Source organism: Lepidochelys kempii, chromosome 2, assembly GCF_965140265.1.
Source record: "Lepidochelys kempii isolate rLepKem1 chromosome 2, rLepKem1.hap2, whole genome shotgun sequence".
NCBI classification, from domain to species: domain Eukaryota; kingdom Metazoa; phylum Chordata; order Testudines; family Cheloniidae; genus Lepidochelys; species Lepidochelys kempii.
The window spans coordinates 227,586,664-227,607,291 of record NC_133257.1 but is presented as its reverse complement, the minus strand read 5'-3'; the positions used below and the strand labels follow the sequence as shown (position 1 = coordinate 227,607,291).

The window sequence follows — 20,628 nt, the reverse complement described above, 5'->3', positions numbered from 1 at the left end:
AGGTTGATTACAGGATGACTATGAGCCAGCAATGTGATTTGACTGATTCAATCCTAGGGTACATCAGGTGAGACATTTCCAGTAGAAACAGAGAAGTATTAATGCCACTATACAAGGCTCTGCTGAGACCTCATCTGGAATACTGTGTACAATTTTGGTCACGCATGTTCAAGAAAGATGATTTTAGGGTGGATTTGATTGTGCTCTATACATTTATCAGGCCCATATGCAGCTTGCCTGTGTGCAGCAATGGTCCCCCAGGTAAATATCAGAGAGGGTGAAGAGCTATTTAAGTAAAGGGACAACACCAAATAGGTTTAAAGTGGCCACAAACAAATTCAGGGTGGAAATTAGAAGAGTTTCAAACCATCAGGGGACTTAAGTTCTGGCACAGTTCTTAAGAGAGGACAATTTTGAGTGCAAGTGTACGATAGGGTTGCAGGTGATGGGATGGGTCAGCAGCAGTCCTGAGGCTCATGTCTGGTTTATATCTTATGATGCTACAAGCTCATACTGCAGGTTTTCAGCTGGTTGGCCAGAAGGGATCAGGAAAAGATTTCCCCTCCCCACTCCCTGTACTCTAGGGTTTTTTGAATCTCTTTCCTCTGAAAGCATCAAAAATGGCCACAGATGGAGGTGGGCCAGGGCTCTGACACAGCATCAAGCAGTCTCTTTCTCTTGTACATGGCTGATCAGTTCTTGCTCTTATGCTCAGGATCTAACTGATCGCCCTATGTGGGGTCAGGAAGAAATTTTCCTTCAGGTCAAATTGGCTGTGACTGTGGGGAGGGGGAAGGAGGAGTCACATTCCTCATTTTGTGGGTGTAGCATTTCCCTGTTCTCAGCATGTGATACATAATTTAGGCTCCTGTGGACTGCAATACTTTTATCTAATTTCAGCTGCTGTGTTTAATGTGAGGGTGGTGGAGAGGTGGTGCTGACAGCCTGACACACACAGGAGTTCATACTAGATCTGAAGATCCCTTCTGGCCTTGAATTCTGCATCTATCCTAGTGGATTGGATGTAACTGGATCATGTTTCCAAGTTTTTACCACAAACTTAGAGCTCATGTATGGAATTTGTTGGTCTAAGTTACATGTATTTAAAAAGTGCTCCTTTATATGCAGAAGACTAAAGTTCTGGTTCTCATGTGTGATAAACACAGACTTAACACATTGTGCACAACAGCATTACATAAAGAGTACTTGTTATGACCATGTCAAAAGTATTTAAATAAAGCTTGCTTTGAAGAGGTTAAATATTTTAAGCAGAAACAAATGACTGTGGTGGGAAAGGAAAAAATACATTATCTGCTTTGGCAGGAAAAGTTTGTTTTTATGCTACCAGAAAGAAAGAAACTATATTCTTGGCCAAGGGGTGGGTGTTGGCTTGTTTGCTTTTTTAGAGCTGGTAGGAACTCTAACACTTTGAAAAATAAATACTTGTTCAGGTTTAGATGAAAAAGTGAACATTTCAACATTTCCCACAGATCAGGCATTCTGAAAAAAACTTCAGCTTAATTTTTTTTTTTTACTATGCAAAATGGTTTGATTTTGACTTAGTAAAAGCTAAGGACTGAAACATCTTACTTTCTTGTTAAAAGTGCCTGTTTTAATGAAACAGTTTAGCACTTAACAAGAACATTAGATAAGCACTCACTAAAAATTAGAGAAGCAGCTGTTTAATATCCTTATATTAGCTTGGAATAATTTTTCCAGGCTATTTAATTTTCTTGTTAAAAGCATCAACTGTTTCATAACAATCAACCCTTTTGAACGCAAAAATAAGATTTTACTACTAATTAAAGTAACAGCTGTTTTAATAAAAAGAAAACTAGAATAAGCCAGGCGAACAACAGAGCCAGCCACAGAAGCTGCTGGAAAGCACCAAGACTCTTTAGGCAGGTGACTGAGGAGATGGGAGCCTTCTTGGGCTGCAAAGAATTTTATAGAAACTGGGTTTGTGCCTTTTGGGTTATTTGTCATTTAAAGAAGGCCTAAATTTACTTTAAGGTAAAGCGCCCTTTAAGCTAGGAAACATGAATTTAAGCCTCCATAAGCTGAAGTATTTTTGCTTGCAAAGGTAGGAGCTGAAGGTACAGTTATGGGAAATATAAACCTAATTCTGTGAATAACTGCATATATGTATAGAAGATATAAACCAATATTATTTTCAAGTGGCACAAACTGAACAGTTAGTTTTCTTAAGGCAACAAGAGCAGCCCGCTACAAGATCACCGGATGGGAGAAGAAGTTCTTCAAATGGTCTCTGCACATAGATGTGCAACTTGCCATCCATGGCAAAATGGGTGGAGTCCATCCTGAAGAAATCAGGTTACAGATTAACTGTAGTTTCCCAATTTTCCATCTTGCTTTCTAGCATGATCATTACCCTATTATGTTGACTCTTCTATGCAGTATTGTCATGGAACAAAACCACCACCACGGCTCCATGCCACTATGTAGGACAGGAAATAAGACAAGCTGCCCTGTGATGAATGTTTTTAGTAGCTCATGAGAGGGGGAAGTGTAAACACTACAGAAAGTCTTACGATTTACATAATCATTTAAGTTATACATAAAAAGGTGATTTACAAGTATATGCAAAATTTAAAAAAAAATAAGGTTAAGGATGAGAGCTGATCTTTCATTTTAAAAACATCCTTTGTTCATTTGTATTTATCAAAACTAAAAAAAAATCACAAAGCAGCATTGTTATAAAATATGCAAATACCAATATTTAGTTACATTGCCATGATAAATTTAGGTGCAAAGCAAAACACAAAGTGGAATGTTAATCATGTCCATCCACATCTTCCTTCCTCTTCAATTAGATGCTCATAACACACTGTATGAACTGAAAGAAAACAGGCATGCATATTAACCACATGCAGTGGAACAGAAATAATCTCCTCACCCCGACCACTCTGTTGTTTGAAATGCTCTCCACATATACCCATTGCCATCAACTCCATTTTCCACAAACTGTCTTCAGCCAAACAAGACACAATCACATGACAGCCACGCCCAAGGAGGCTACCAGAGCATCAGAGTCCCCCTCCAAGGGGGGGTGGAGGGGTTAAAAAAGTTTGACGGCATGAGAGCTTCACTGAGGGGAAGCCAAGCCAACCGAAGGAGTGAAACAGAAACCTAACTATACCTGGATCCCAGCCCAGAAAGCACACGATATTCTGAAGATCTAGAACACCTACTGTCTGAGGGAGGAGTGACGAGTATGCACCACCATTTTTTTCCCTCCACAATTGGTTAGGAGGGAAGCGCAGATGGGAAGAGACAACTTTCTCAATACCTATCCTATCCTTGGGATCTCAGCTAAGATAGGAAATAAGGGTGCCACTTGTAATAGTCTTTAGCAAAATGATTTTTTGGCTCCAGTTCTAAGTACTTTTTCTTTCATTACAATTGTAGCTAGGATGGCATAAACAAGTGTCTTAGGTGCACTTACATCATCATACTGGAAATTCACAACACCCTGCTGGGATGTATCTCTTCTTCGAAAACTGTCTGCAAAAATATATAAAGAACTGTGTATTACTGGAATCAATGGAATCACTCTATTTTATCAAAACATTAAGTATTTAGATGCTACCCTTCGGATTAAAATCAGCCACTACTTTATTACTAAGCAGCATATGCAAAAACAATCTCTCTTTCCTGTAGTCTACTTCAAATTTGTAGCTTTTAAGCACTGTTCAGTTGGCACAAGGTTTTCATGTGCCAGTTTGTCCAAAGGCCAGTTTTTCTTTTCAGCAAAGTCCTGGAGACTGGTTTTGTGAGGATTAATAGGTCTCTTGCTAATGCAGAAGAGCTTTGATGGTGCCAAATAATTAACACTCTACACCTTCTACTGTGAACACTGGTTCAGCAGAGTAGCTGTGGCCCACTCATAAGTGCACTATTCGCTACTGGAGGAAGCGTTAGGAGCAGTGTTCTTACAGGGCAGGAGCAAGAAGGAGAAAGAGCTGAAGAGAGCAATGGAGAGGGTTCTGGAGCAAGGGTGACAGCAAGAAGTTAAGGGGGCGAATGACAAGAGAACAAACAGAAAATAGAAGAAATAAGGAAAGAGGTGGGGAAGACAATAGTTGAGCTCAGACAGGAAGCGATTCATACTACTGTTGAAACTCCCAAGATGGTAATTCCTTAGGTTCTTAACCTCAGTCTTTCAAAGCAACAGTTTGGAATTTTTCCATACACTTTTATGGTAATGAATAGTTGGAGAGACTTCTGGTCTGGCTAACAAACAATCTTTATAACCATTGCTATGTTTGTAATGTGGCATAAAAGTTGGTTTCCCTGAAGCGATTAAGCCCTTTCAGAAGAGGACAAGTGGGAGAACTTCAATAATAATATATGGTATCAGCTCTGACTGCTGTAGGAAGAGCCAACTCCTGGGATTAAGAGCTTAAAGTTTTCTGAGACACCTTAGATTAACCTGATTTCATAAAATAAAAAAATGTATTACCAGATACTTCTCTATAACATACCAGTGAGAGCTCTGAGTTTTACACAGCAGGCAATGTAATCATCAAATGTAATCTTCCCATGGGTGCTGTATCGTTTTGCGACTGCAGTCACTGCCTGTGGGCTCAACCTAAATCCTAATTAAAAGAGTCAGGAAAAATAGTGAAATGACAGCCAAGTTACAGTGATCCAAGGCAATTTTTATGGGAAGATTTGTTGTGTGCCAGTTAATGCAAAACATTATTATGTTGGGAAATCCCACCAAGTCATGATATTAGAAGCAGGAGAAATTTCAACAGCCAGTAATAGGGAAGTTTCACAATTTACCCATAGTTGTCAAGGCTTTCTGCAGCTCTTGAGGATCCACTGTACCACTTCTGTCACTGTCAAAATTTATGAAGTGTTGTCTCCACCCATTCAGCACAGCCCAGAGCTCTTTAAATTCATTGAATCCCAATGTACCAGACATATCCCTCTGAACCATGGCTAAGGAAAAACTGTTTAATTTCCAAACAAGTGCTAAATATTCCTCAATGAGGATCTATATTCAGTCATGCAGGATTGAAATTTATTTACTGAAGTTTGGGAAATAAAAGATATCTTAAAAAAATTCATTGTGCTAGTGTTACCTTCCTCTAGAGCAAAAAACTATCCCAGAGCTCAGGTAGACAGAATACTTTTGGCCAAAAGTCAGCAATCAGAAAGCCAAAGGTACTCCTCCATCCATCTGAAAAATAAATACAGCATTTTCTCTCTGGTGCTATACTGCCTCCTTGCATTTTTCATCATTAAAGTGCAGCTGTAGCTTTGTCCAAACATCAGAAAAGCAAGCAATAAAATAAAGGCTTGTGCATATACTAGTATTTGATATCATAAAAATAAGATTTGTTTTGCAGGTCAGGTACTAAGAGTAAATAAGAAAGTTAAGGTAGTTAGAGCCCTGCAAATCCATGGATATCTGCTTTATATCTGCGAATGTGGTTGTATTGTTTATGATCTTTGCGGATCGCATATGGATCCAAATTTTTGTATCTGCACAGGGCTTTAACAGCAAGATAGGTGATATGGGTGCGGATAGATATAAAAGTTAATAGTTTTTGCATCTGTGCAGACTCTAAAGGTAGTGGACCAGAGAACTATAGGGGAGCTATATTTTGTTAGTGGTGAGCCTACATGTCCTAATGCTTCTTATTTTATTTCTGATAATGTCTTGCAGCAAAGCATTTGGAATAGTGGTTATAGTTCCAATACTGTACAAAAGAAACCAACTCTCCTCTTGTATTTTTCCCTTTTCATTCCTTTGGCATTTTGAGTTAGAAAATGAAGGCTTTTTTTTACGCTTTGTGTTCTCAATTCTGTCACTCACAAGAGTCTACTATTGGTATGCTAAATATCAAGTGATCTATCGGTGCACTGAGTACCAATCACAACAGTGCAGAGAAACTTTATAAATGAATATAGTAGAACCCCTATTTTATCAATTGGGTACTCAGTTCTTAATATCAAACATCTCAGAATTACATAGGTATAATGCATAAGTTAATCGTTCATAACCAGTGTATACAGTATGCTTTTTTTTTTTTTTTTTGAGCGAACTGCAAACTTGTCAAACATGTGCAGCCACTTGAATGCTGGCTGAAGGACTGAAGTCACATTCTGTGGCAGAAAAAGGACTTGGCCAGCAAAAGAAAGAAAAGGTTAATATAACACGTCTTTCATAAGATCAATGTTCATAAAATAGGGGTTCTACTGTAGCTAATCCTTCCAATTCCAGTTGTGTGTTAGAGCTGTACTACCTTGGATACTCTTCCATGGAGACTTTCTACTTAAATGACATAACTAGCAACTCATTCTGCCTACAATATAAAGATTAACCAGTGTGTTTTTAAAAAGCACTTTAAGCCATCAGAGCTTTCATGTTAATGCAGTTACAGGCAGGCCTGATAGCAGCACATATTAAGGTTGCCAGACACTTTCCATTATAACACACTGTTTTCAGTTACTTATAACTTTACCAATCTTTAACCATTTGGTCTGAAATTTTCCAGAACAAAAGCCTGTAAATTTCCAGTTTACCCTTATAGTTTGAAAGTTTTTCCTAATAGCTAACCTAAATTTCCCTTGCTGCAGATTAATCCCACTACTATTTGTCCTACTTTCAGACATGGAGAACAATTTATTACCATCCTCTTTATAACAGCCCTTCCCTTAACATACTTGATTTTTGATACCAGGTTCCCCCTCCCACCCAGTCTTCTTTTCTCAATGAATGAGACAGGGTTCTGTAGAAAAAAGTATTATGGAATTGAAGACGATATCAAAATGCATAAATACAAGGGGAAAAATTAAGGTTGCCAGTGCAAACTAATTCTGGTATTTCTTAACATAGGAGTGCCTGATTTTGCAACTGTAATGTTCTTTTAGCAGTTTCCTTTTGTAATATTTATGTAGTACACACGACAAAGGATACATCCAGCATAGAAATCATGAGCCTGCACGTCTCTAGGTTGAAAGCTGTTTAAACGAGGGGGGGAAAATAGATTAGTAGCAGTAAATATGAATTACTGATTTCTCAGTTTGGTTTCATACTATGGACATGAAATAAGACATCACTCCCACTGGAAAGCTGCAGTCTTGCAATTAGCAATCTCACTCTGATTCAAATAAAGAAAAAACCTTACATTATGAGTTGGGTGGTGCAAGAGGTTATTATTTTAAGCCTGTTTTTGGAATCCAGTCTTAAATTACAAATGAGATAAATTTTAGTCAATCTCAACTCATTTAAGCTTTTGGTTACATCAAAATGGGTAGTCTGATCAGGACAGTAATAACAGCAAACGCTACCAGCCTAGACTGGAGTCAAACTGTTGGGATACAGAATGTTTCACATCTAGACCATTACTGATGCCCTGAGCAATTCAGCTCCACTCAACACACAAATTTAACTTTGTGGACATCATATCTCAGGTACTTGGATCATCAAGTCTACTCATAGCATTCTTTGGTGAACATCAATAGATGCATGCGGGTGTCACTTTCCTAAATGTGTTAACACTGGTCATTTTAATACGTTATAGATGTTATCGAACTAGAAAAACTTGTTTTCCAAGTGACTTATTACAAAATAAAGGGATAAAAATGGAATTATGAAGGCTCTCTCAAATTAGTTTATTGTAGAAGTTAAAAACCTGAGACACTTGTGTACATAGTTTATTTTTAACTTCCCAAAAGCTTGACACAGAGCTGTTTTTGCAGTCTAATTACCAGCCTCTAATTGCGCTTTAAGTTGTTTTGTTACAGTAAGTACAAGGCTTTAGACACTATGAATGTGTGTCAACTCTGCAAAGTGACTCTTTGAAAAATGGCACATTCTTACAAAACAGATCTGTTCTTGGTGGATTCAGAATTATACCTGCTTGCTTGAGAATCCACACTACTCTTGCCATTAGTCTCACTGCACGTCAGATTAGTTAATAGAACTTGGTACTTCATTAGGAATTTATGTTCTAAGAGAAATGGGGCTGCACAGGTGTAAAAGAGGGAAGAATTTGGCCCACACAATCTTCATTACTGGTGATGATACAAGCAGCAGGGGAGGGAAAAAAAAAACAACCTTGATTTTCAGATCAAGTTAAGTTTCCAAAGCAGGCAGCAAGAAAAATCTTTATTTATAACTGTACAAGTTAGAGTTGGACTCACAGAAGAAAACATGGAATCGAATCTACTCTGCTACTTTTATAGTACCTTTTCAGAACACAGCTTCACATTAAAATATCTGTGCATTTGTTTTAAAAATTTCAAAAGTCAGTTGCATGAACTTTAAGATTAGAAAGGTCTAAATTTAACCTTTGTACTTTGTCTGTAGTGTCTAAAGAGCATCAACCCAGATTTGTAGTCCGAGTTGTAGCCTTCACTCCAGATTTCTTTACTGCTCAGGATAAAAATTCAAAATATAATTTTTGGATATTCTACAGAAGTTTCCTCATTGTAACCACCTACTCAGGGTTGTGAACCCTCCAGGACTGTCCTGGAGTCTCCAGGAATTAAAGATCAATCTTAATTAAAGATTGTGTCATACAATGAAACCTCCAGGAACACATCCAACAAAATTGGCAGCCCTACACCTACTAACTATGCTTAAGTAAACACATGGGGCTCAACTCAACTGAAGGTATGTCAGCTTCTGCTGTATAAACCCTCTATTATCTTTGTATGAAGACTATCATGCAGACAAGATCAATATTTAAAAAGGTTACATCCCAGGTCATCAAATTCCTCTGTTTGATGTAGTAATCAATAAAACCTGTACTGCTCAAACGGCTGATGACAGGATTAGGTGTAAAACTCCTTCACTGGAGGTTTTATAGAGATGACTATCTAGTCAAATAGATGTTGCAACTGAGTTGCAGAAAGACCACTTCTGAAACATGAACTCTTACACATTACCATTTAGAATTCAAAATTCTAAGCATTAATATTTGGAGAGTGGCTGTTCTGAGTTAAAACTTACCCAACATCTGAAACAGACAGATATCTCCTAGACAGCCAAATACTGTAGAGTGAAAAATCAACAAGATACTTAAACCCCTGAATTCTGTGACAGACTAATTAGAGAAACTGTATCAAAAAGTCCTTGAATCGATCCTCTGGAAATCTGGTACTAAATACACTCCAGGAGCCATGGGCCTAGGGATGAAAAGAGAACTCATACCTTCTCAATAGAAGGGCCTGCTCCAAGGGGACCTTTTATGCTGGTTTCTAATGGACTCTGTGGAAGGCTCTCTCGTTTATTGAATCTGGGTGTCCACAACACCCGGTCCAACATAAATCTTAACTGTGCATTGGAATATCATATTCACAAAATTATTAGGGCAGTCAAGCAATTACTCGCACTGTTAAACTGAACTCACGTAGAATATGTACAAAATAAACTGCATTCAAAAATAAAACAATGTAAAATTTTAGAGCCTGCAAGTCCACTCAGTCCTACTTCTTGTTCAGCCAATCGCTCAGACAAACCAACTTGTTTACACTTGCAGGAGATAATGCTGCCCGTTCTTGTTTTCAATGTCTCCTGAAAGTGAGAACAGGCATTCTCATGGCAGCGTCATAGCCGGTGTCTCAAGATATTTATGTGCCAGATATGCTAAAGATTCATAAGTCCCTTCATGCTTCAACCACCATTCCAAGGGACATGCATCCATGCTGATGACGGGTTCTACTCAATAACAATCCAAAGCAGCGTGGACCGATGCATGTTCATTTTCATATCTGAGTCAGATGCCACCAGCAGAAGATTGATTTTTCTTTTTTGGTGGTTCAGTTTCTGTAGTTTCTGCATCAAAGTGTTGCTCTTTTAAGGCTCCTGAAAGCATGCTCCATCCTGATCAGTTTTGGGAAGGCACCTGAGAATCTTAAATCTTGGGTCAAGTGCTGTAGCTATCTTTAGAAATCTCACATTGGTACCTTCTTCGCATTTTGTCAAATCTGCAGTGAAAGTGTTCTTAAAATGAACCACATGTGCTGGGTCATCTGAGACTGCTATAACATGAAATATATGGCAGAATGCGGGTAAAACAGAGCAGGGGACATTGAAATCCTTGAGGGAGAATTCTGTCACAAATTTAAACAACACATTTTGTTAACAAGAGTCATCAGCATGGAAGCAGATCCTCTGGAATGGTGGCCGAAGCACAAAGGGGCAAATGAACGTTTAGCATATCTGGCATATAAATACATTGCAATGTCAGCTACAAAAGTATGAGCGTTGCCAGCAGCCTGAGGGAAGTGATTATTCCCCTCTATTCAAAACTGGTGAGGCCACATCTGGAGTACGGCATCCAGTTTTGGGCCCCCCACTACAGAAAGGATGTGGACAAATTGGAGAGAGTCCATCAGAGGGCAATGAAAACCATTAGGGGACTGGGGAACATGACTTATGAGGAGAGGCTGAGGAAATTGGTCTTATTTAGTCTGCAGAAGGGAAGAGTGAGGGGGGATTTGATAGCAGCCTTCAACTACCTGAAGGGGGGGTTCCAAAGAGGATGGAACCACGCTGTTCTCAGTGGTGGCAGATGACAGAACAAGAGCAATCGTCTCAAGTTGTAGTGGGGGAGGTCTAGGTTGGATATTATGAAAAACTATTTCACTAGGAGGGTGGTAAAGCACTGGAATGGGTTATCTAGGGAGGTGGTGGAATCTCCATCCTTAGAGGTTTTAAAGGGCTGTCTTGACAAAGTCCTGGCTGGGAGGAGTTAGTTGGGGATAGTCCTGCTTTGAACAGGGGTTGGAGTAGATGACCTCCTGAAGTCTCTTCCAACCTTAATCTTCTATGATTCTAAGAAGAGGGCAGCATTATCTCCTGTAAATGTACACAAACTTGTTTGTCTTAGTGATTGGCTGATCAAGAAGGAGGACTGAGTGAACTTGTAGGCTCTGAAGTTTTACATTGTTTTGTTTTTGTACACTTTTATTTCAATTACAACACAATACAATACATATGAAAATGTAGAAAAACATCCAAAATATTAGTAAATTTCAATTGGTATTCTATTGTTTAATAGTGCAATTAAAACGGATTTTTTTTGAGTTAATTGTGTGAGTTAACTGCAATTAATTGACAGACCTCAAAATCATCTCATAGTAATGTACCTGCTAGCCTAATGGATAACACAAACTAAATTTGGTGAAACATGAGCAATTCCAGGTGAGCCAATAGGAAGTGAGAAGGCAAAACTAAAATCCTTCTGTAAAGAAGTGTTATCGGGGCCAACTACTCCCTATGACTAAGTTCTTGCAGCATAGTGCAAGAGACTCCAGAGTGGAATGTATGGAAGCAGTTAGACTACTTTCAAAGACAAATGTAAATGCTTCTTACCATGTGAACTTAACTATGCAGACAGTACAACTAATGATTGTCTAATATGAATCAAATATACTTTTATTTAAATTGTCAACTTACGTTTATACCCTCCTGCTATGCCCGACTGGGTCAGACATCTCTGCAGCTCATCAGCATCTATTTGTCCATCCTTTTGAAAACAGAAGTAGGCTTGGAAAAGTTAGCTTTTCACTAGTAAATGTCGATAAACGTTCATATCAAGATCCATGTTCACTGATAAACCTACACATGGAACCATATACAAAAGACTGGTTCTACCTAGCATACTAATTTCAATTTAAATTCACTCCAAATTATTTTATTTATAGTTTAAGACCAGAATGGACCACTAGATCATCTAGTCTGACCTCCTGAATATCACAGGTTATTTAAATATCACCCAAATACTTCTGTTGCACCCAATGATCTCAGTTAAACTAGAGTACTTTAATCCTCAGAAAACTGAACTGTTGCATGCCATAAGCAGAGAACAGGAAATACTGATGTGCCATCCAATGCCCCTGTGACAGTAGGGAATTCATTGGGTGAAATAAGTCCAGATGATCCTACCAGGAGATCCATGCCCCATGCTGTGGAGGTGTAAAAAACAGCAAGGTCCTAGCTGATCTGAGTGGAGGGAAAATTCCTTCCCCACCCCAAATCCAGCAATCAGTTTGACCCTGAACATATGAGCAAGACATCAGCAAGGCACAGAGAATTCGCTGTACCAACTCAGAGCACCACTCCACCTCAACTGGTATCCCATCATCTCTAGTTATGTACAATCTGATGTTTCAGAGGAAGGAGAAAAACATTCCGAAGATTACAAAATGTGAGGGTGGGTCATGGGGGGAAAGAGAGAAACAACCCTCCTTCCTGACTCCTGAGATAAGATTAGTTACCATAATATAGAACTAAAAGTGCTATGAGCTTGTTGAGGACAACACAGACAATCCTGGTTTAAAGATTTGCATTCTAGATTCTATAATGGGACTCTACAAAACAAAGTAAACTATATCAGAGAATATATATCCCCACTTCCCGAGATAGATATTAGATCAACTTTTTTTGAACCGTCAGTTTGGAACAGTAAATTGTTAATAGAGCAAATTAAAGCAGAAAGTAAAGTATTTTAAAGGAATAAAACAGAAAAAATACCTATTTGCTCAATTAGGAATACGATTTCCTTCCAAAGCATCCCTCTCAAGGCCAGTTAGAGATTATGAACAACTGCCAAGTCAGGTAAAGCAATGAGCTGTCAAAAGTGGAGTTGGAATTGCATGTCACATTCCTCACACCCACGATTAAAGTTCATAAAAATTTCTAAAGTGCAATTTAACCTCATTCTAATATGAAATGTTTTTTAGATGCAAATAGACTTGACTGATTCCAGAAGCATTAAGTACTAAAACAGGGAGTTGTTTTATATTTGAAGCCTATCTAATTTTCCCCAGCATTTTCCTGAGAGTTTTGTATATCTGGTACATATCTAATTTAAGCCTTAAAGAACGATAAAAACTGCTGACTACAGATGATACCCAGATAAAATCATCAGAGAAAGGATACAGTCTTCAAATTTATAACTATAGTACTTCCAAGAGAGACTAGTGGGGGGAAAACATGCTTATCTATCAACTCCAGATACACTCCTCTGAATATGTCCTGTAAATAAGTGGTCTTTATTCTAGCTGACATTTAATTTTACAAGGCCTGACAAAAGGCAATTGTACCTTTTGACCAATACAATACACTGTTCCCCAACTTTTAGTATCTTTGGTCTTCAGGACAGCTTCATAAACAGTGCATTATATGCACTACAGGTATGGTAGAAACACAGGAAAACTCCAGTGTAAGAAATTCAATTACATTAAATCAGAAGTGGTCAATCACGTTCTAAAATTCTTTAAATTAAGAAGCAAAACAAGAAGCCAGTATCTTGACAACTTGAAAATGTCAAGGAGAACTGAAAGAATGGAAATTGGAAACAGAGCTATAAGGCAAGTTCTAGGTAAAAAAACCCTTAACAGTCCAACTTTACATTAGACAGGGCTTTACAGACAAGCAGTAATAAAGTGAATAGTTCTCAGAGACAAATTCAATTCACTGAATAGAGATTCTGAAAAAAAGGTTAGTGTGGTTTCAGTTTTTATTTTAAATATCTAAGATATTAACATTCATATGTTTTTTCTTTTAAGATAATTTCCAGTATAAGTTTTTATATGAAACTCAGATTGATATTGCAGATGTACAAATTCATCCTGCGATAAATATATTGTGAGTGACAACAGGCTGCAAATGAAAAAGGACAGTCAAGCCAGTTTGAAGTTCTATAATAATTTGACTTGAAAAGTTAGGTGGGTTTGGCCTGTTACGTATTTTCATGGATGGACACGTGATAGTCCTGTTCATTTTATCCATTCAGTCACTCTTTGCTTACAGGTTTATTCTTCTCAAGGACTACTACAGGTAGATAACAGATTCTTCTTTAGCTCAGTAAGAAACATTTCTAAAGGTCTCTACTTTATTTCAGTGAAGAACCAGATTCGTCACGAATAAGGAGACTCCTTAGATATGTACTCATTTGACTACCTTCATGTGGTTTGTTCTAATATTCTCATTCGTTGTCTTTGCTGCCAGAATGCATTCATTCAGTAACCGTGTATTTTTGGAACTATTACACTTTAAGAAGTTAAATTATTGAAAGACAATAGAGAAAAGGGGGCAGAGACCAAGAGTACTCTGGGATCCTTAATTCTGAATGTCTTGTCTTCCACAATTACACCCTTGAAACAGCATTAATGGGTTTTTGCAAATAAACCAACAGTTGGACAGACAACTTGTTTACTGGACAATACATAGGATTTATTAGACAAAAATGACTAGAAAGATGTAAAGTCTATTTTATCACAGCAATAAAACCTCTAGCTCTAGGGAGCTTACTTGATTAAAATAAGATTTTAACATTGATTAGAAATTGTTACTTACAGGAATATATAGATGTTTAAAGACATTATGTAGAAAATACAAAATTGTAGTATACCAAATCCTTTAGAGTAATAAATAGGCAGTCAAAACCCGGCATAGAAAAAATAAGAAACAAATATCTGAAGAAAAAATGCACCCTTCTCCTATACTATGTTCACTCTGTCCAGCAAGCTACTCCAGGTAGTTCATGCCACCAGGTTCTGGTACTTCCATGTTCCCACACCTAGTGAAGCCATCCCCTTACATAATGGCCTAACTCTTACTAACCTCTCCTGGCTCTTATTGAGGCCATCCATGCAGCTGACATTTCTGGTTGGATTCTTACACTACAAGTGATGGGCCCTCCCCACCCATGTGCATAGTTTTAAAGTGAGCCAGCATAAACTCAAACAGTATTTAATCTAATTTGACTTGATTCCCAGCTTGTCCTCACACACAGTTTCCAGTATTCAGAGTTTCAATATGCTAGGAAGTTCTGCTATACATGCATCTCTGTGGCAAACACTGATGTCCAATATTTAAGTTGTAATATAATAAGAATATTTTTGTCTTATGTCAACTTCAACCAAATTGTTTTGGGGGGAAAACATACCTGCCCAGCTACCGCAGCAAAATAACCATACAAAGGATCTTGAGTCTGCCCATGGAACACTGGTCCTCCTGGAGCAGCTCCATACTTTAAAACAAGAAATAAATGATTAAGATAAAATTAATGCTTTTAGTTTACAACAATATTTGCAATCTTACATTTCAACATCAATTCATTTTTATATACACCTTGTCAAAACATATAACTGCTTTAAAAGAGAGCACACAACTTTGGTGTACATTCTTGCTACAATGTAAAGCAGGCCTACATAAAATCTTACACTTGAGTCAGTCCAGTGATCTAATAGTAGCACAGAGTGCCTAAATTATTTGTATATGGCATCTCCATTCCTGGAGGTTTGCAACCATGGCAGCCCATGTTGTACGATCCTCTGCTAATCTAGTTCTTTTGATCCACACAGGATACTACACTGTCCTCACATCACCCACTGCAAACTCAGTCTGTCTTCTCACTAGCATTTGCTCAGTTCTCTAGTATGTTTTCACTGGTTACATAGTCTATCCATATTTTCCAGAATTCTTCTATAACACCATAATTCAAAGGGCTGTCGTTTCTGTTTGAATGTCCATGTTTTACATCTGTAATGTAATACAGACCAAATGTTGGTTTTTAAGAGTCGGAGTTTAGTCTTCAGATTTATATCCCTTTTCCTCAGATATATATTCTTCCAGAATGTCTCTTTCCTCTTGTTATTCTGGTGCTGATTTCAGTATCAGATCTTCCATCTTCTGAATGTGCTTCCTAAAAGTAGCAATAACTTCTCACTTGCTGTATGACTGTTATTCACTAGAATCTTCCATGTTTTCACAGGATCCTTGCATACCACTATAGTTTTTGTCTTGTCCACATTCAACTCTAAACCATATGTAATCTCCACTAACTTCATCAGACCTCCTTCAGAATCAGCCACCAGCACTGTCAGTTGCATAGCAAATATGCCTAAATTAGGGAGTCAAATTTATACTCTAGTGCAGGGGTGGGTAAACCTTTTGGCCTGAGGGCCACATCTGGGAATAGAAATTGTATGGTGGGCCGTGAATGCTCACAAAATTGGGCTTGCGGTGCAGGAGGGAGTGACGGCTCTGGTTGGGGGTGCAGGCTCCGGGTTGGGTCCAGAAATGAGGAGTTCAGGATGCGGAAAGGGGCTCCAGGCTGGGGGAATGGAATGCAGGCGAAGGGGGGCTGCGGGCTCCGGCGCTGGGGATGAGGAGTTTGGGGTACAGGTGGGTGCTCCAGGCTGGGACCGAGGGGTTCGGAGGGCAGGATGGGAATCAGGAATGGGGCAGGGGATTGGGATGCAGGAAGGTGTGCAGGCTCTGGGGTGGGGCTGGGGGTGAGGGGTTCGGGGTATAGGAGGGTGCTCCGGGCTGGGATCGAGGGGTTTGGAGGGTAGGAGAAGGATCAGGGCTGGGGCAAGGGGTTGGGGTGTGGTGAGAGGCTCAAGGGTCCAGACTCTGAGCGGCGCTTACCTCAAGTGGCTCCCAGAAGCAGCATGTCCTTTCCCCGGCTCCTCCGCAGAGGCATGGCCAAGCGGCTCTACACGCTGCCCTGTCATCAGGCACTACCCCTTCAACTCCCATTTGAGTGCCGGAGGGGGCCACTGGAGCGCACAGGAGCCAGAGGGGGGCCATGTCACAGCTTCCAGGAGCCACATGGAGTGGCCCCCCGATCCTGCTCCCCGACTGGAGCATGGGAGGGCGGGGACATGCCGCAGCTTCTGGGAGCCACATAGAGCGCCCACCCCCGACCCTGTTCCCCAGATGGAGCACCGGAGGGGGGGCCATGCTGCGGCTTCCGGGAGCCACGTGGTGCGGCCCCCAACCCTGCTCCCCAGCAGGAGCTCGCGGGCTGTCTTAAAATGGCCTAAGGGCTGTAGTTTGTCCACCGTTGCTCTAGTGCTTTGAGGTTGAAAGAGTGCACCCTGCTTGACTGAGATGAAACCACAAATTATTAATATTAATTTGCTTTATAGCAGAGGTGGGCAAGCTACAGCACACGGGCTGGATCCAGCCCATCTAACATTTCCATCTGGCCCACCAGGCTCTTTAGCTGCCCCCTCGTGATCCCCGGGCCCCTAAAAGTCCTGCAGCGCAGCAGGGAACTTAGGCAGGTATGCAGCCTGCCATTGCCCCTACGCTGCTCCCGGAAGTGACCGGCCGCTGCTGGCATGTCTCTGCGCACCCCTGGCAGGGGCAGCGCCACATGCTGCCCCAGCATCATCCTCACAGTTCCCATTGGCCAGAAACCGGCCAATGGGAAATGCCAGGGAGGAGCCTGCAGGAACAAGCAGTGCATGGAGACCCGCTCCCCCCTTTTCTCTAATGGGCATGCAGAGACATGCCAGCAGCAGCCGCTTCCAGGAGCGGCATGGGGCCACAGCATGCAGGCAACCTGTCTGAGCCCTACTACGCCGCTGGCCAGAAGCCACCTGTGGTACACGCCTCCCAGCCAGAACCTGCACCTCGCACCCCACCCCAAGTCAGAATCCCCTCCTGCACCCAAACTCCCTCCCAGACCTCACACCTCTTCCTGCACTGAAACTCCCTCCCAGAGCCCACCCCCCGCACCCCCATCCCCTGCCGCAGCCCGGAGCTCCTTCCTGCACCCTAACTCCCTCCCAGACTCCGACCCCCTCCATTAATATAGTAGAAATATGCAGCCCGTGACGACTTACAAAAATTCGTGGAGTGGCCCCCCCGCAAAAATTATTGCCAACCCCTGCTTAAGAGCAACATATAAATTCCACTACTAAAAATGTGGGTCCCAGCATACTAGGCACTGTACAAATACATAGAGACAATCCTTGCACGGAAGAGCTTACAATGACAAAGACAAAGTTGTAAAAAAAGTATTGCCCTTTTCCAGATGGGAAACTGAAGCACAAAGTAGTGAAATGGTTTGCTAAAAATCATGTAGAAAGACTATTAGAGCCAGAAATTGAACCCAGCTCACCTAAGGCCAAGTCTACCCTTAAGTTTCATTGGGGTAGCAATACCAGTATAGTTATACTGGCACCATCTTTCTAGTGTAGATACAGCTTACCGCAGCAATACAAATGCTTCTGCTGGTCTAGTTTATACAGGCTTGGTGAGCAAAGTAAGCTATACCGGCTAAAGCAGTTTTATGCCAGTAAACTATGTCTATACTAGAGCTTTTGCTGGTACAGAAATGTCACCCCGCCATGCTCCCTAACCAACAATGCTGTACTGACAAAATTTCTGGTATAGGCCTGGGCCTATGCTCCTGTCTGTTAAAGCACAAGCCCATTCTTCCTTTCAAAGAAGCTGAGTGTTATTTGTACCCACAAAAGGAATATTCATGTTTTAACCAGAGCTTTGATTCTAACTAAATTAGTTTTATTTAACAAAGGATAAGTTTAGTATGCTATTACCTCTATTGAGGGTGATGGAAGAATGTATCTTGAACTGGATTTGCTGGGAAAGGGAGGGGATTCTAATCAAGTAGGCTGCTTTTCTGAGGTATTAGGCATCTACCACTGTCACTGATTTCATTGGATTTGTGTTGGAAATGGCCCAACTTGATCATCATACACATTGTAAGGAGAGTGATCACTTTAGATAAGCTATTACCAGCAGGAAAATGGGGTGGGGGGGAGGTATTTTTTCATGCTTTGTGTGTATAAAAAGATCTTCTACACCTTCCACAGTATGCATCCGATGAAGTGAGCTGTAGCTCACGAAAGCTTATACTCAAATAAATTGGTTAGTCTCTAAGGTGCCACAAGTACTCCCTTTCTTTTTGCGAATATAGACTAACACGGCTGTTACTCTGAAAACTGATTTCAATGGCTTCCATTAACACCAGCACACTGAAAAAATCTTCACCATTTCTACAGTTCTATCAGTTGCCTGAGCCAGCAGCTTTTGTTATTCTAAGAGGAAAGGAAGAGACTATGTGCTGTGATAGGAGCCAGCTTCTGGTCCGCCAGAGGCGGCAGCAAAAATCCCGTTCTAGCCCTAACTATAACAGGAAAACAAAACCATTACCCACCTCAGGCTTGCTACAGAAATTTAATATTCTGACTTAGTCTTCTCCCAAGCCCCGCAAGCTTGTAAAATGCATGTACTCCAGCCAGTTTACTTTTGATCTAAGAACTGTTTACATGATTACACTAACCAGACAAATGCTTTCAACAGGCCTAGGAACCAGTTCAGTCTGAACCATCTTACATCTAGGGAGGGGACACACAAGAGATCAAGCTCGGTAGCTCTTCAAAATCTCATACAATCCACCGCTTTGGCTAGGGACTGTGGGCTAGGTACTGGGCACTGCAACGGAAAGCGTCTAGATCAGTGCTGCGGGGAGACGGGGGGGTGGGGAAAGGATCTTAAACTAGTTGGGCGTCTAGTGCCGATGGCGTGGAGGCCGCATAGCCACAGGGCTTGCGAACAGGATCCATACGCCAGCGGAAGAGCGGGGGGCGGCTCCCGAGAAGGCAGGGCACGGCCGTGCTGTTGCTGGGGCGGTGGACGTTGCACGGAGACTTGAGCTTTAGCACTGGCACGTGCCCCGACCGCTCCGTGGCCGGCCGCACAGACTCTGCCGGACAGAGAAGCCGAGCTCCCTGCTACAGACATGGCGCAGGCCTGCAAAGCGTGTCCGACCCCCACCCACCGGCAAGGCACCTGCAGCCCGGACACGGCCCCCGAGTCCGGGGAAGAAGCCTCCTCCCCCGCACAAGGCTGGGTGTGTAGGGGGGTGTCTCCTCTCGCCCCCCCATAGCCCCCCGGGGGGGCTCCTCTCGCCCCGCAGCACGGACAGCCAAGCGGGGCGGGCCTGGCTTTGCGCCCGGCGGGAGGCTCGTCCCAGCCCCTCAACGCCCTGCAGGGCCCCGGCCCGCGCCTACCCCGCCCTGGTAGTAGCCGCCTCCAGCGCCGGGATGCCCAGGATACGCCATGTCTACCGCGCTACAGTCCGCCGTTCCCCGTCCCTACCAGCTGCCCCGCAGGGCGTGGGGAGGGGCGACCGGCTCACACCATCCTCCGGGTGGACCCGGAACAGGGCGCACGACTTGCAGCACCGCTTCTCCCTTCCGTCCCGCGGGGCGTGAGCGACTGCGAATCGCTGAGACGCGGCGCGGTTTGTTGCTCTGTTAGACCCCCCCATTTTAGGAAATTATCCCCTTTGGCTCGCTCAGAAGGGAAAAAACACCCCTCCGCTGTAATGGTACCGGCCAACAGCCTGAGAGGACGGTTTTTGTTTTTTTTTTTAAACAAAAACTTTATTCACACGCAGGCGCAGCTCGGGGAACACTGGGCGCGCTCTCTGTGCGGGGGGAGGGGGGGCTGTGGGATAGCGCGGCGCAATGCGCAGCCTGCAGTCTGACGTGCGACCTGCTTTAAAAAGCTACTTCATTGCTCATTCTTTACCACAAGGGCGGGGGAGTGCGCGGTAATGGGCTGCTGCTCCTTGACTATGGCAGTGTTGCCAATGCTTGTGATTTTATCCAGATTCTCCTAATGCTTCGTGTTTTTTCTTAAAGTTCCAGCTCCCAGAGTCACGTGAGAATCTCTGAGACCATGTTTTTAAAGGACTTTTCTAGCCTGGTTGCAAGAGAGAGGCTTGAAAATACGACTGACGTACCTGTGGGCTCAAAACCCGGAAGGAAAAGAAAGTAGATGCTGCTAAATGTATTATGTTTTTAAAATCT

At 41.8% G+C, this 20,628-nt stretch overlaps 1 protein-coding gene across 10 annotated transcripts; it reads right to left on the bottom strand.

Moving 5' to 3' along the window:
• Window positions 1-1,802: 1,802 nt before the first annotated feature.
• On the bottom strand, window positions 1,803-19,915 carry SRI (sorcin). 10 transcript variants are annotated; one of them, XM_073334055.1, is made up of 11 exons: window positions 19,825-19,912; window positions 18,349-18,391; window positions 14,940-15,023; window positions 12,521-12,617; window positions 11,444-11,533; window positions 8,993-9,034; window positions 6,953-6,996; window positions 4,810-4,957; window positions 4,506-4,619; window positions 3,467-3,525; window positions 1,803-2,857 (listed from the first exon to the last, which is right to left on the bottom strand). In XM_073334055.1, exons 4-11 carry the CDS (start codon window positions 12,558-12,560, stop codon window positions 2,831-2,833), a joined length of 564 nt encoding a protein of 187 aa, XP_073190156.1. In that variant the 5' UTR covers window positions 12,561-12,617; window positions 14,940-15,023; window positions 18,349-18,391; window positions 19,825-19,912; the 3' UTR covers window positions 1,803-2,830. The 10 variants fall into 10 exon arrangements, with proteins under 10 accessions (XP_073190156.1, XP_073190154.1, XP_073190153.1 ...); XM_073334053.1 differs by lacking the exons at window positions 12,521-12,617; window positions 18,349-18,391 and adding an exon at window positions 19,095-19,149 and having other exon boundaries at window positions 11,444-11,513; window positions 19,825-19,914; XM_073334052.1 differs by lacking the exons at window positions 12,521-12,617; window positions 18,349-18,391 and having other exon boundaries at window positions 11,444-11,513; window positions 19,825-19,915.
• Between the last annotated feature and the right edge of the window lie 713 nt (window positions 19,916-20,628).

Bases quoted from the DNA above. Each gene is read 5' to 3' on its own strand.
- SRI (XM_073334049.1), bottom strand. From the start codon at position 16,648: ATGCTCCAGTCGGGGAGCAGGATCGGGGGGCCACTCCATGTGGCTCCT. The intron at 15,024-16,426 runs GTAAGCGCCGCT...CTTGTTTTAAAG, and splicing joins GCTTCTGGGAGCCACTTGAG to TATGGAGCTGCTCCAGGAGG. The intron at 2,858-3,466 runs GTAAGTGCACCT...GTTTTCTTTCAG, and splicing joins TGAATTTCCAGTATGATGAT to TTCATACAGTGTGTTATGAG.